Here is a 13,545-nt window from a genome sequence, read left to right as displayed (position 1 = left end):
TGGGTAAACTCCGGGAGTTGGTGATGGACAGGGAGGCCTGTCATGCTCAGTTCATGGGGTCGCAGAGAGTTGGACACAATTGAGCAACTGAACTGAACTGAACTGAAGTGTCTCTACACTTAGGAGAAGTTGATGGAAACCCACTCCAGTACTCTTGCCTGGAAAATCCCATGGACGGAGGAGCCTGGTAGACTGCAGCCCATGGGGTTGTTAAGAGTTGGACACAACTGAACAACTTCACTTTCACTTTTCACTTTTACGCATTGGAGAAGGAAATGACAACCCACTCCAGTGTTCTTGCCTGGAGAATCCTAGGGATGGAGAAGCCTGGTGGGCTGCCGTCTATGGGGTCACACAGAGTCGGACATGACTAAAGCGACTTAGCAGTAGTGGCAAATGTCTCTAACATTGGGCTTCCCATGTGGCTCCACAGTAAAAAAAAAAAAAAAAACCCTGCCAATGCAAGAGACACAGGAAACATGAGTTTGATCCCTGGGTTGGGAAGATCCCCTGGAGGGGGAAATGGCACCCCATTCCAGAATTCTTGCCTGGAAAAAAAAAATCCCATGAACACAGGAGCCTGGGGGGGCTACAGTCCCTGCACAAAGAGTTGGAATGACTAAGTCCGCAAGCAAATGTCTGTAACACATGGCCAAGTTTGAGAACCAGTGTTAGGCTGTACACCAGTGGCAATTCTGCCCTCCAGGAGACACTAGGCAACGTCCAGAGACATTTTGTTATCACAAGTAGGGACGGAGGATGCCACCTGCATCCAGTGGGTAGAGGCCAGAGATGCTACCAAACATCCTGCGTTACAAAGGACTGGTCCAGTCCAAAATGTCAGTGGCTCAGAGGGTGAGAAATGCAATGCTCCCGTTTGGTTCAGTTGATCCAGCTGTGTAAGCCTACTTGCAGGGGCTGTGCAGTCAACTAAGTAGAACTGCAAGTCTCCCCGCGAACCTCAGGTGCAGAAATGAAGGGCCAGGTGCAGGCGGCCACGGCTGCCTCACAGGGCTTCCCGGGTGTAATGTGCTCAATCTGGACTGTGTCTGAACCAGCCCCTCTGAGAGATTTGGCATGGAAATCTTCCACCATGCTTTCTTCTGAACACTTCAAAACAGGAAACGAGACTCCAGTGAAGTCCAAGTTGATATACCACGCCTTCTCCAAAGCAGAGAACGGCACCTGAGTGAATGTGTGCAGTTCTCTGCCTGGAGGGCATCTTTCGGGCAGTGGGTACTGGTGACTCTCCCCCTGGAGTAGGGAACGGCTATCCTCTCCAGCATTCTTGCCTGGAGAATCCTGTGGACAGAGGATCCTGGCGGGCTGCAGTCGATGGGGTTGCAAGGAGTCGGACAGGACTGAAGCAGCTTAGCAGGCATGCACTGGAGGCCCTCACAGAGACAGCAGCAAGAGTATCAGAGAGGTAATACCCCCAGCAGTCAACCTTAATGAAAAGATGAGTTGGTAAAAGAAGTTTTACTCCCTTCCTCACCTCTCATGGGACCTGGTGCATTCCAGAGTGGCTAAGTGCTCACAGTGGGGTCTTTCTGGGTTCATTTCCATCATCATCTTACATTTCCGCTCTACTACCAGGGTTTTCTGGGGTTCTATCCCAAATAAAATTCTTATACTGAGATGCTCATCTGAGGTTCAGCTTCTAGGGAACACAAAGTGAAACAAATCTCGAAATATGTGACACTGTCAGATATGAATGACACACTGCAGTGGACAGAAAGGCACACAGAGAGATCAGAGTCAGTAACGGTGCAAAACATACACTCAAGAGACCGTTATTCACAGATTCAAGAGGACAGCCAGGCCACTGCATCCACAAAACAAGAGGGCTCCAAGTATATATATATGAAGAATGAGCGATGAGGCCAAGACGATGTTCTGGAACTTAGCAACAGAACAGACAAAATTTCTAAAGACTCAATACAAGAGTTGTAGATACAAATCTAGTAACTGCCCCGAAAATGAACAAACACAACAGAGAACGCAGAGGGAAAGGTAACAACAAAGATTAGCTTCCTACTGGGTCCTTACAGAGGGCCCTGTACCCAGCTACCAGGATCTGCACCCTGAGGGCAGTGACAGCAGAGGAGAGGAACTTCCAGACACAACACAAGAACGTGTTCCAGAACCGAAGCAAAGGAGCCTTCAGACCACAGGTCCCAATCCACTCAGTAAACAGCCCCCTAAATGTCTTAGTTACTTTTTCTTCATGACATTCCCAGGCACAAAGAAATACCTAACAATTCGATTATAAGTAGCTAAGTCCTAACAACATAGTACATCTTTGAAAAAAAGTGAAAGGCTGAGTTGCTCAGTCACGTTTGACTGTTTGTGACCCCATGGACTGCAGGCCCGCCAGGCTCCTCTGTCCATGGTATTCTCCAGGGAAGAACATTGCAGTCTTTCCCTTCTCCAAGAGATCTTCCCAACCCAGGGATTGAACCCAGATCTCCTGATTGCAGGTAGATTCTTTACCATCTGAACCATCAGAGAAGCCCCTAGTACATCTTTATGTCCTGAAACATTAGTGTCTGTTGGGCACTATACAGCTTCTCAAGCCTTGAAATCATGTTGGATACTGCCGCCTCCAGTTTCTGTTCCACACTACTTTTCACTTAGGACTTATTTTAATTTAAATTTAATTTCTTATCATAGCAATTGCAGAAAATCCATCTTTGCAAAGACGAATGTAGCAATTTAACGCTGAAACTCCCTTTAGTGGTCTGCCTGGTATACAACAGATGCTGCTGCTTTCCTTGAAACTTTAAAACCTTCCATACGGTGTCCCGGTGAGTTCACTGGCCCACTCTATGGAACCTTGGGACAGCTTGGGAACTACCGCTCCGGTCTGCTGGTGTCCGTTAAGTGCTTAGAAAAATGATTACCAAAAGCTTCACACCTTGTCAAGTTACTCCACACAACTGAGACTGCCAGAGATAAAAAAAGAAGTGCTGAGACTTTCCAGAGAAAACAAATAGTTCACACGTGAAAAAGAGAGCACGAGACGGCATAAGACCAGCGAGAAAAGAGATCAAAGACGTCACCACATATTTGCTTCCCAAACACTCTTTCTCAGAAAGCTGCTGAAGAATGTGCTCCAGCAAAACCGGGGAGTAAACAAACAGCGAAGGTGCCATTTGATCAGGAGAGCAGACACAGGAGAAAGCCGAGGACAGCCCGAGGGGGATGGCCACACACCAGGCCAAGGCAGAGCCAGTCCAGAGCAGCAGGACTCCAGGAGAAAAACAAACAGAGCAGGTGGATTATGTGATATGTGTGAGCATTTGAAAAACTTACTGCTGAAAATCTGACACATTAGTGCTGCATTTGGAAAAAAAAATTGAGCTAGGCATGAGAAAACAAAGCAAATGGAACAAAAAAGAGAAAAACTGTTAGTGTTAATAACTGCGGGAATCCTGATCACAGAATACCATTAACTGGAAAATGGGGCAATATGGACATCACTATAATTTTATATACATAAAACAATTTCAGTATAGGCATATTATTCAGAATATTAGAATATGTATTCTAGTATGTAAAAATATGTATTCCAGTATTCTAAATAATCTGCCCATAGTGCTATTAGAATATTCTAAATAATATGCCTCTGTTGCAATATATTCTACTATTCTGGGGAACAGGAGAGAAGGTATGAGGGAGGGTAGGGGAAGGAATTGCTGTAAACAGGAGTTATTGTGATTTAGAAAAATTCTAAAAATGAAGTAGAGAACAGAGGATGATATGGGGATATCACAAGCAAAACGGAAAAGCCATTAACCTGATCTTCGCCGACAAAAGCGCGAGAGGCGCAGGGCCCCAAAGAACCACGCAGTTCCCGTACTTTCCCTTCCTCTCTCCCTGTGTGGTCCTACCGGGCAGGTCACCTCTTCCGGGAAGCTCTCCTTCCCACTTCATGTAGACTGAGTACCTTCAGATATTCCGTAAGTTCTGTTACAAGATTTCCTCCTTTGTACTTTATATGATTATCGAACTTATCTGTAACTTACATAAATGCAGTTCAGGACTCTACACCTGTCTCCCCCTCCAGGCTGTTCCATTTTAGAAAAGCGGGACTTTCACTGCGTTCCTCTATAGATTTCTGCTTCAACCTACCAACAAGGTCCCACCTTACTAACCATCCTAAGACAAATGGCTTTCTTTCTCTGCTTTAGCTTTGGTTGCACTGGGTCTCTGCTGCAGCGTGTGAGCTCTCTCTCACGGCAGCGCTGGGGCTCCTCCGGTCGCAGGGGCCCCACGGAGTCTCTTTAGTTGCAGCACCGGCCGCAAGGAGGGGCTTGGTTCCCCGACCAAGGATTGAACGGACCCACATACCCTGCATGGGAAGGTGGATTCCTAGCCACTGGACCACCAGGAAAGTGCCAAAAAATTATTTTAATAACTGGTTGTATAACAATCTTATACCATAACTCATCAATTCAAACTGCCCGTTTTTTTTTTTTTTCCTTCTTCATATTTTATCATCTCTGAACTGGGGAATGGCCTTAAAGTTTCTGAAGGCCTGGATGGAAACCAAGTTCTTACATAGAGTATTTATAATTTTTCCTCTCATTCATCGAGGGCCCTCCCAATCTGAGGACACTGTAGATTATCTGCCTAAGGACTTGTTAACATTCACACTGACATTCTAAATTTAGATCTAAATATTTATTAGAACCAACTTGCAATTCAGGGCTTCCCTAGTGGTTCAGCAGTAAACAATTCACCTGCCAATGCCAGAGATGCAGGTTCAGTCCCTGGGTCAGAAGATGCCCTGGAGGAGGGCATGGCAGCCGACTGCAACACTCTGGCCTGGGAAATATGGCGCATGGTGGGCTGTAGTCCACGGAGCCACAAAGAACTGGACGTGACTTAGTGACAACAACAAAGCTTGCGATCAGAAATCACAGGGGATGCATTTTTCCTTCTTTCCAGCAGTACCCAGTTTGACGTGAGCTCCTCTGTTGCGCCTGTCTGTGCGACGGCGTCATTTCCATGCAACCCTGCACTGAAAGCATAACACTCGGTGTCCCAGTTTTAAGCAGGTTTCCTATCAGACTCCGCGTCTTAGTGTTTTCTTTCCTAAGGATACATACATTCATCTTCCACTGCACGGCCTCTTGGATTCCACAAAATACAGTACTAAGTAATAACAACAACAAAAAAACTAAAGTATATTTTATTTAGTATTTTTTTTAGTATATATTTTACATTTTTAAATAAAAACATTTGGATTTCTTTAGGCTAATAAGATCTTGGCATTCCTATAATTACTAGAAAAATTTTCAAAGAGTTTTGAATTTTGCTTTGTTGGTTAAATACTTATTTGCCCACTATCCCTTCACAAAACACTTTTCTGCATGTTCCTGTATATCAGCATTTTAAGATACAATTCACATTCTTCCACTAAAAACCACAGCAGCCTATGCTGAGTGTTGGTTGAAGGAAAGTATCTGATGCGACTAAAAATCATCAATGAAATACACACTTGTGGGATCGTAACTCACCCCCACATGGCAAACGAACTCCGCTAAGCCATCTCTTACATCAGCCAGTTTCCTAGCGTGGCAAATCCCAAACTGTCCCCTGTGCCTGCATTACAGAACCTATGACTGAACCCTCTATCCAGAACAAGACTTAGCTAAGCATGAGATCTGACATACTGTACGGTCAGTCATCATTTAGTGCAGACTGCGTTCCAAGGCAACGGGCTAACCACTTCACACACGCAATCACTCTACTCCTCACGACGAACCTACTGATTAAGAAACTGAGGCTTGTCATTAAATACCTTGCACAAGATCACAAGCTAGAAAGATGGAGCATGCAAATTTAAGCCCAGACAGAATACATCTAAAGCCTGCTCTCTAAACCACTGCTTTTTACCTCTTTGAGAAAAAAAAAATTGCAACAGGAAGAAACAAGTCTGAACAGCAATGCAAACAAACTGGACGTGTAAATTGCAGCCGCCCTCAGCAGCTGTTCACAGCCTCCTGCACTTACGCACATGCTGACAGTCCACAGAGAGGAGAAACAGTTTTGAAAAGTACTGAGCTGAAGAATGGGTCATCCTTTTAATTTCCATGATAACCACTATTAATCATGAACTTTTCCGTGTTGTCTGTTTCGTGTCGGGGATGGGGCTCATTTGCGTGGGTCTGTTAGGACATTTATCTCATGGTGCACGTTACATATTTTCTCATAAGTCTCACTCTGCAGGCCAGAGCTAAAGGCAAGGGTTATTATAGATCAAAGCCAGTGAAGTGGGTAATGAGGTTTGGTATATAAAACACGTTACAAATGTGGGGGGAAATTCTGGCTTTTCTTTAACATTAACTGCTTTGAAATGCATCATCTGAAGTAGAATTCTCTCTCAGTAGGCCACAGCCTGCCAGAGAGGAACTTCCCCTCCACACGGACCACTGGCAGCCTTGGTTAGATGTGTTTCACAAATGGAGACCCTGTGCAATGAGCTATTTTTAACACATACTCCATGGGACGTGTTAAAATGCACCACTGCAGGAGCGGGGCAACCCTCCGCCCAGCAGAAAGAAGGAACTAAAAGAACAGCTTCACTCAAGGAATACGGTCTGAATTCTCAGACTGATACATAAGCTTAACAAAGAAACAATTACAGTATATAAGCAGACAGTTTTCGTCTCCTGGAGAAAGTGCTCTTACTTATTTGGACATGGAGGCCCCAGAGCCACAGGGGGGCAAAGGCAAAGTGGTTCTAAATATAGCATGAAAAGGATAACTGCCCTTTCCCATCACTTGTAAAATCATGTCCGACTCGTCTTTTGTCAACTGTCTTTCATGACTGGTCTATGTTAAGTAAGCGCTTCCTGGGTTTGTAAGTCCCCTCCTCACTCCTCTTCTCTAAGGGAAAGGTACGGTTTCCGTATCAGATGCCAGATGTTCATCGCCATAGTCTCACAGCATGAGTGATGGAGGACAGGAGTCGGAAAAAGGGGTCACTGTTACGTCCCCAAATTCTCTCTCCCTCCTCCCTTCCACCTGTCCTACCATTTTTTTCCTCCCTAACACATTTTAACAGCGTGACGTATGCCAGGTGCAGGCATGAATGCTGTCATGTCCAATTCCTTGAGACCCCATGGACTGTAGCCCACCAGGCTCCTCTGTCCATGGGCTTCTCCAGGCAAGAATACTGGAGTGGGTTGCTGTTTCCTCCTCCAGGGCTCCTTCCTGGCCCAGAGATTGAACCTGAGTCTCTTCCGTCTTCTGCATTGGCTGGCGAGTTCTTTACTACTGCGCCACCTGGGAAGCCCAGCGTACGCCAGGTGCCATTGCTTTATACGCTGGGGTAAAAATCGCCCTGTTTGTCTCACTAATCTCCACTACCTCACATGCATGCACGCTAAGTTGCTTCAGTCGTGTCTGACTCTGCAACCCTATGGATGGTAGCCCGCCAGGCTCCTCTGTCCATGGGCTTCTCAAGGCAAGAATACGGGAGTGGGTTGCCATGCCCTCCTCCAGAGGATCTTCCCGACTCAGAGATCAAACTTGGGTCTCTTATGTCTCCTCCGTTGACCGGGGGATTCTTTACCACTAGCACCACCTGGGAAGCCCTCCAAGTACTGCACAATCAGCCTTAAATGCCCTACCTTCTTGCTTACTGCAAGGAGAAGCCACGTCTTATTCCTCTGAGGCTTCTCCTAGTCCCTGCATGATGTCTCGGGCTGGTGTCAGTGTGCAGCAGAAAAGCTGATGGAGTGTTAGATAACCTGATTTCCAGATCCATCACTGACACGGTAACCTGGGACCAGTCCCCCAACCCTGGCATTTCCATTTCCTCCTGTACAAAAGGGGAATTATAACACCCACCCACTTATCCACAAAGGGGTGACCTGGAGACAAAATTATAATGCACGTAAAGCCCCTCTACAAACCTAAGTCCTGCTCAGGGAGGTGCCCCCAAGTATAGCTCAGGATCAGGTGCCCACACCCCAGGGCAGCTGGGTGGGCACAGGGGGCCACTCACCTCACTAGTCTCGCCAACTTCATGCTAGAAGCATGCCTGAGGGAGTGAGCTTCTGGAAATGTGAAACCAAGTGTGACATTTCCCTGCCTCAAACACTTCACCCTCAGAATTAAATCCAACTCTAACAAGACCTACCAGCCTCGACCCTGCTCGATCCTCTTGTCTTTTCTCACTCCTGCCCCTCAGCAAGGTCAAAGGGTACATTCTTCCCACTCACACTTAGCTACAGACGGCCAAGCTCTTTTTTGGGCTGAGGCACTGGCCTTCCCCTAGCCCAAGAGGGGTTCAGCTTCCCTTCCCATGGGCAACCACTGCAGCCCATAAAGCCCTTTGAAGTTCAAATTCTCGTCCAGTTCTGAGGCCATTCGCCAGCAAACTCGCCACCCTTCCCCTGCACCCCCCTCTCCCTGCCCGACCCCCCCCCCCCCCACAGCACTGGAGAAAGTGGTTCTGAAAGTGACATTTCAGAGACTCTCCACACCAAGCATTCCTGGGGTGGTGCTGAGGAAGGAGCTTTGAGGGTGAATGCCGACAGCTGTCTCTGACGTTCTCGCTTGAGTCTCCATTTGTCAAGTCCAGTTCCACAGCAGACTTTCGTACTCAAGGATAATTCTGCCCAACCCTCACCTCCAGCCTCAGAACATTCTACACTCCTTGATCTCAACAAATTCTGAAGAAACTGACTTTATCGTTGCTTCAGCTACAAAAAGGTTGACAGAGTTCAAATTACGATTTTACTGTTAACATAAGGGCAAAAGCTCTCCCCACGCCCCTCCTCCACCCAAAGCTTCCAGAGGCATCTGTGCAGGAGTGCCCTGCCCCACTCCAGAGGGCGTGCCCCTGGAGTCACGGGCACAACATCTGCACGGCTGAAAGCAGGGCCCCTGTTCTCCACTCCCTAAAATGGGAAATGAGTCTGTAGCGTGAAGATTTCTGACCTTAACTTTGACGCACGTTTGTCTGACATGGACTCAACCGGCATAGCTTATTCACCATTTAAAGTCTGAAAGTGCAGTTTAGTCTCTTTGCTCATCATGTGTCCAACAGTGGAGGCTCCATCGCAGTGCAAATTTGGGCCACAGCACCACAGATCCCTCTTGACAGCCGGACGCTTGGTGATTAAGTTGGGGCTCGCTGTCCATTCCTGCCTCTCCCTCCGGGTGGCCACACAATGACCGTTTCGGGTTTGTGGCTGCTGCCTGATGTCAGCACGCAAGGAGCATCTTGAGTCAGCTAACTGATGACACTTCCACTGACTCAAGCTGAAGCAGAAGTCACTATCAGTCTCACCTCTGAGTTTTTAAGTCTGACAGACCTGGATATCTTCTGTTAGTTGAAGCAAATAACCTGTTGTCTATCAACTTCAGTTTCCATTCAGTGAAATTAGCAACAGCAGCACTAGCCTCAAACAGTTACTCAAAGTGTAACAGCAACAAATGTAACAAATGCAGCCCGGCATATATTAAGTCCTCAAGAGCTGTGAGCTGTCGCTGTGATTCCTTTCGCCCACAGCAATGGTCTCCTAAGGTTACAGTTCTATAGTACAAGAAGAAAATAAATTTAAAAATGTAAACTCTAGTAGAGGAATAGGGAAAGTCTGTTCCTTAGAAAGGACAATTTTAGCTTCATTTGAATTATAAAAATAACTAAGCACAGCAGGCATTTGATATATACCCCCCGCTCCCTTTAAGAAAATGCTCAGAGTGCTCCTGCTTATAGCAGCCCAGTAAATAAACATTTATTTATTCTCATTTTTCAGGAGACACTGAGGCTTGGGGAGGTTAAGATCCTTTTATGACAGAATCTAAGACTAGAATGCAGGCACTGAAATTTGCTGGGCTTCATTTCAGAAGATGTGCCATTAGTAGATGGACAGAGGAGCCTGGGGGGGCTACAGTCCACAGGTTGCAAAGAGTCCACGTGACAGCGAGGCGCACGCGCGCACACACACACACACACACACACACACACACCATTAGTACAGGCAGTGAGTTTCCACTAGGGGGCACATGTCATAAAATGAGCAGTGGTATCAGCATTGGTTGAAGAACTCAACTAGTCTCCATCTGCTCCCTCAAAAAACAAACCAGAAAAAGCAATCTAATTTAAAAAAAAAAGTCTTTGCCATATAAATATATATTTAATGCAGCTCCCTTAGCCCTCTCATCCAACTAGATTACATCGGCACAGTCTTTCCTATGTAGAAATTCTGGAATCAAGATGGCATTTCCATGCAGGAGCAGTGGACAGGTGAGTTTTAAAAGCCCTTCTGGTGGTTCTGGTAAGGCCCTTCAGCTGGGAACCATATACTAGTACTAGCCAAGCTACAAGAGAGAAGTTGTGTGCTATTTGATTTGATGATACATGACCATGCCCACCTCATTTAGGATCAATACTCTCAGAAGAAGAGATACTGTTTTGGTGGGGAGGGGGTTTCTGGTTTATCTTAATAGCAGTTGATTTCTGAACACTGAGGCTTAGAATAAGACTGCTGCCCAAACAAACTCCAGGTGGGTCTTGTCCAGGAAGCCCACAAGTCTTCCCCTAAAGTTCCTGCCTGGAACACACAACAATCTGTTTATTTATTTATTTGCTAAGTCACTATTCACTAAATTGAAACAGAGGGGGAATAAAACAAGAGACATAATTAAGGGCAGTGCCTGAAATAGAAATGACCTGCCTTTGTGCCCCCTGATACTCTGCAGCAATATTGCAAGCCGAGCAGGTGTCCAGCCGTTTATAGTCCAAACTACACTTGCTCCAGATTCCACCTGCCCCTTGTCACACAAGCCAACACACACTTGAATCAAGAAACTTTTTTCTATTTACTTATGTTAATCATCAAGCCAAAGCAAATAGCCTTCCACTTTCTGGATCCCGGGCAGCGATTAAATATGAAGACATCACAAATACTGTAGACAAATAAGGGGTGGGGGGAACCTTCTGTATTCTAGGCCAGGAAGTGGGCCAGCATGGCCAGATTGCATCAGCTGTTACAGGGAAGAGCAGCAGGTTTCCAAACTTCAAACTTTCTCGGTTTCACAGGCCGCACTGCAACTGATGAGCAGGAAATCGACTCAAGTTCTTAATTTAGGACTTAAATCAACCACCAGCTTAGGAGGTCTCAGTTGAAACATTCTGTTTCAACGGCCTTGGTTTCCTGTATTCATTCACCCAGCAGGCATGACGTGGAGCTCAAGGGAGAGGACCCACAATCAAATAAAAGACCCGTCAACTCAGTCTAAACAGACACTTACATGCCACACAAAGAGGTATGCACTCCGCAGCTGAGCAGCAGATAGGGACACGGAGGGAGACACGTCCACCGCTTCAGCGCCTCCACCGCCCCGCTTCCGCACAGACGGACACACAGCCACACCGGACACATGCCGCAGACCGTTCTACTCACACTCTGTAACCGGGGGAACGCGGACTAAAGGTCTCAAGAGAGAAGGTTCTAAGACACTTCACGAGCAGGGGAAACTGTTTACAAACGTAAAGTTGTTTCCACAGCACTCCGAGGGGGTGCAGGGGAAACATGGGGAAAACTCAGGCAGGAAAAAACACTCCAGCAGCCCTCCACCCAGAGCGACGCGGAATCCAGACCGACCGGCCAGGCACCTGGCAGCAGAAGCCAAGTTTTGCGCACAGCTGCAGCACGCTTCCCAGCCCTTGGCACGACTCGCCAGAAGCCCCGTTTCCAGTCTGGAAGGAGGGACGCCGGGAAGGGTGGTGGGAGTGTCGGCATTCACACGCTGGCCCCCTCTCTCCGGACCCTGGGAGACTCGAACCCCACCACCTTTTTTACGCCGGGCTGCCCAGGCTTCTGAGAGAGAGTCACGATCACTCGGCGAGCCGGCTCCGTAACGTGGCCGTGAACCCCTCACCGCCAGCTTCACCCGCAGCCCCTACACGACACCGGGATTTCGCGCGGTTAAAAACGAGGCAACGTTCAGGCCGCCCCCGGTCCTCTGCCAGGCAATGGGTAGGGGCTCAAGAAAGCTCGCTCGCCCGGCCCTTCCCTCCAGCCCTGCCAGGTCAACTCCCGGGACGACCCTGGGGTGGAGACGAGTTGCCCCCAGGAGGGTAGAAGTTGTGACAACTCCGCGCGCTGCGGCCTCCGGAGAGCGGCTGCGGGGGTGGGGGGGCCGTGCGGACGGGGCGGGGTGGGGTGTTGGGGGCGCACCGAGCCGCGCGCCCCGCGATGGCCCCGGGGGGCGTGCGGACGGGGCGGGGTGGGGTGTTGGGGGCGCACTGAGCCGCGCGCCCCGCGATGGCCCCGGGGGGCGTGCGGACGGGGCGGGGTGGGGTGTTGGGGGCGCTCCCCGCCCGCCCCGCGCCGGCCGCTCACCTTCCAGCAGCACCTCGCGGCCCGCGCGCTTCAGCGCCTGCACCGCCTCGTCGTGGGTGGCGTCGCGCAGGTCGGCGCCGTTCACCGACAGGATGGCGTCGCCCACGTAGAGCGCCTGGGTCTGGTCGGCCGCCAGCCCCTTGAAGATCTTGCTGATGAGGATGGGCATCTTGTTCTCCTTGCCGCCCTTGATGCTGATGCCCAGCCCGCCCAGCTCCTGCTTCAGCACCTTCACGCCGCGCTTCTGGCTGCACACGGCCTCGGGCACCCGCTCGGGCGGGTCGGTGAAGGCGGTGCGGACCCCGGCGGCCGCCTCCGCGGGCCCCGCGCCCCGGCGGGACGAGCCTCCGGCGGCCGCCCCGAGGCCGTTGGCCGCGCCGTCCTCGCAGCTCAGCAGCAGGGCGTCCTCGCCCAAGTTCACCAGAACTTTGTGCCAGCGGTCCCGCACCAGAACTTCCAGCAGCCCGCTGCGCGGCGCGCGGCCGCCCCCGCCGGCCGTCCCCGCCGCTACCGCCATCTTTCCGGCATGCTCCAACGCGCGCCGCGGGGCAAAGTGCGGGGGGCCGCGCGGGGAGCGACGAGCGCGCGGGGGAAAGCCGGGAGGGCCGCGCGGGGAGCGACGAGCGCGCCTGCGGGGAGCACGCGGCTCCGCTCCGGACTCGCCGAGCCGCCGGGCGCCAGCTGGCGGCCGCGCTCGGGCCGGCCCCCGGCCTGATCTGGGCGGGGTGGAGCGACCTAAAAGGAGAGACGGAACGCGAGGGGAGGGAAGAGCCAGCTGCAAAACCCCGACCGAGGGGGCGGGACGGCTGCGCGCCGGGCGGGGCCGGGCGGGGCCGCGGCCGCTCACCTGTCCCGCCACCGCCCCCCGCGCGCGAGCCGCCCCGCGGACCCCGCCCCGCCCCGGGGCCCCCACGCCGCCCCGGCCCTCTCCTCTCCCCGCCCCGCCCCGGGGGTCCTCACCCTGCCCCGGGGCCGCCACGCCGCCCCGGGGATCCCCCTACACCGGGCGCGTGCCGCCTCGCGCGGTCTGCGCGTCCCGCTCCCGGCCCCCGCCGATCCCCCTCGGTCCGAACCCCAGCCGAGTCTAGATTCAAGCCTCCTCGCTCCCTCCTCTTGCCCAGGTCTTATCTGTCTCTCTTCTCCGCCGGGACGCCCAGGTGGACTCAGAGGCCCC

The 13,545-nt window shown here is 50.6% G+C and overlaps 1 protein-coding gene across 1 annotated transcript in view; it reads right to left on the bottom strand.

Moving 5' to 3' along the window:
* The window catches only part of SNTB1 (syntrophin beta 1), a 250,812-nt gene extending 237,783 nt beyond the window's left edge, over positions 1-13,029 (bottom strand). The window contains exon 1 of the mRNA XM_055431756.2: positions 12,372-13,029. Coding sequence (XP_055287731.2) covers positions 12,372-12,888 — 517 coding nt within the window. The 5' untranslated portion in view covers positions 12,889-13,029. The remainder of the gene's footprint in view (positions 1-12,371) is intronic.
* Between the last annotated feature and the right edge of the window lie 516 nt (positions 13,030-13,545).

The sequence above is a fragment of the Moschus berezovskii genome, chromosome 16 (assembly GCF_049115385.1).
Source record: "Moschus berezovskii isolate FMDL1 chromosome 16, NW_MosBer_1.0, whole genome shotgun sequence".
In the NCBI taxonomy this organism is placed as follows: domain Eukaryota; kingdom Metazoa; phylum Chordata; class Mammalia; order Artiodactyla; family Moschidae; genus Moschus; species Moschus berezovskii.
This window is presented reverse-complemented; position numbering and strand designations above follow the sequence as displayed.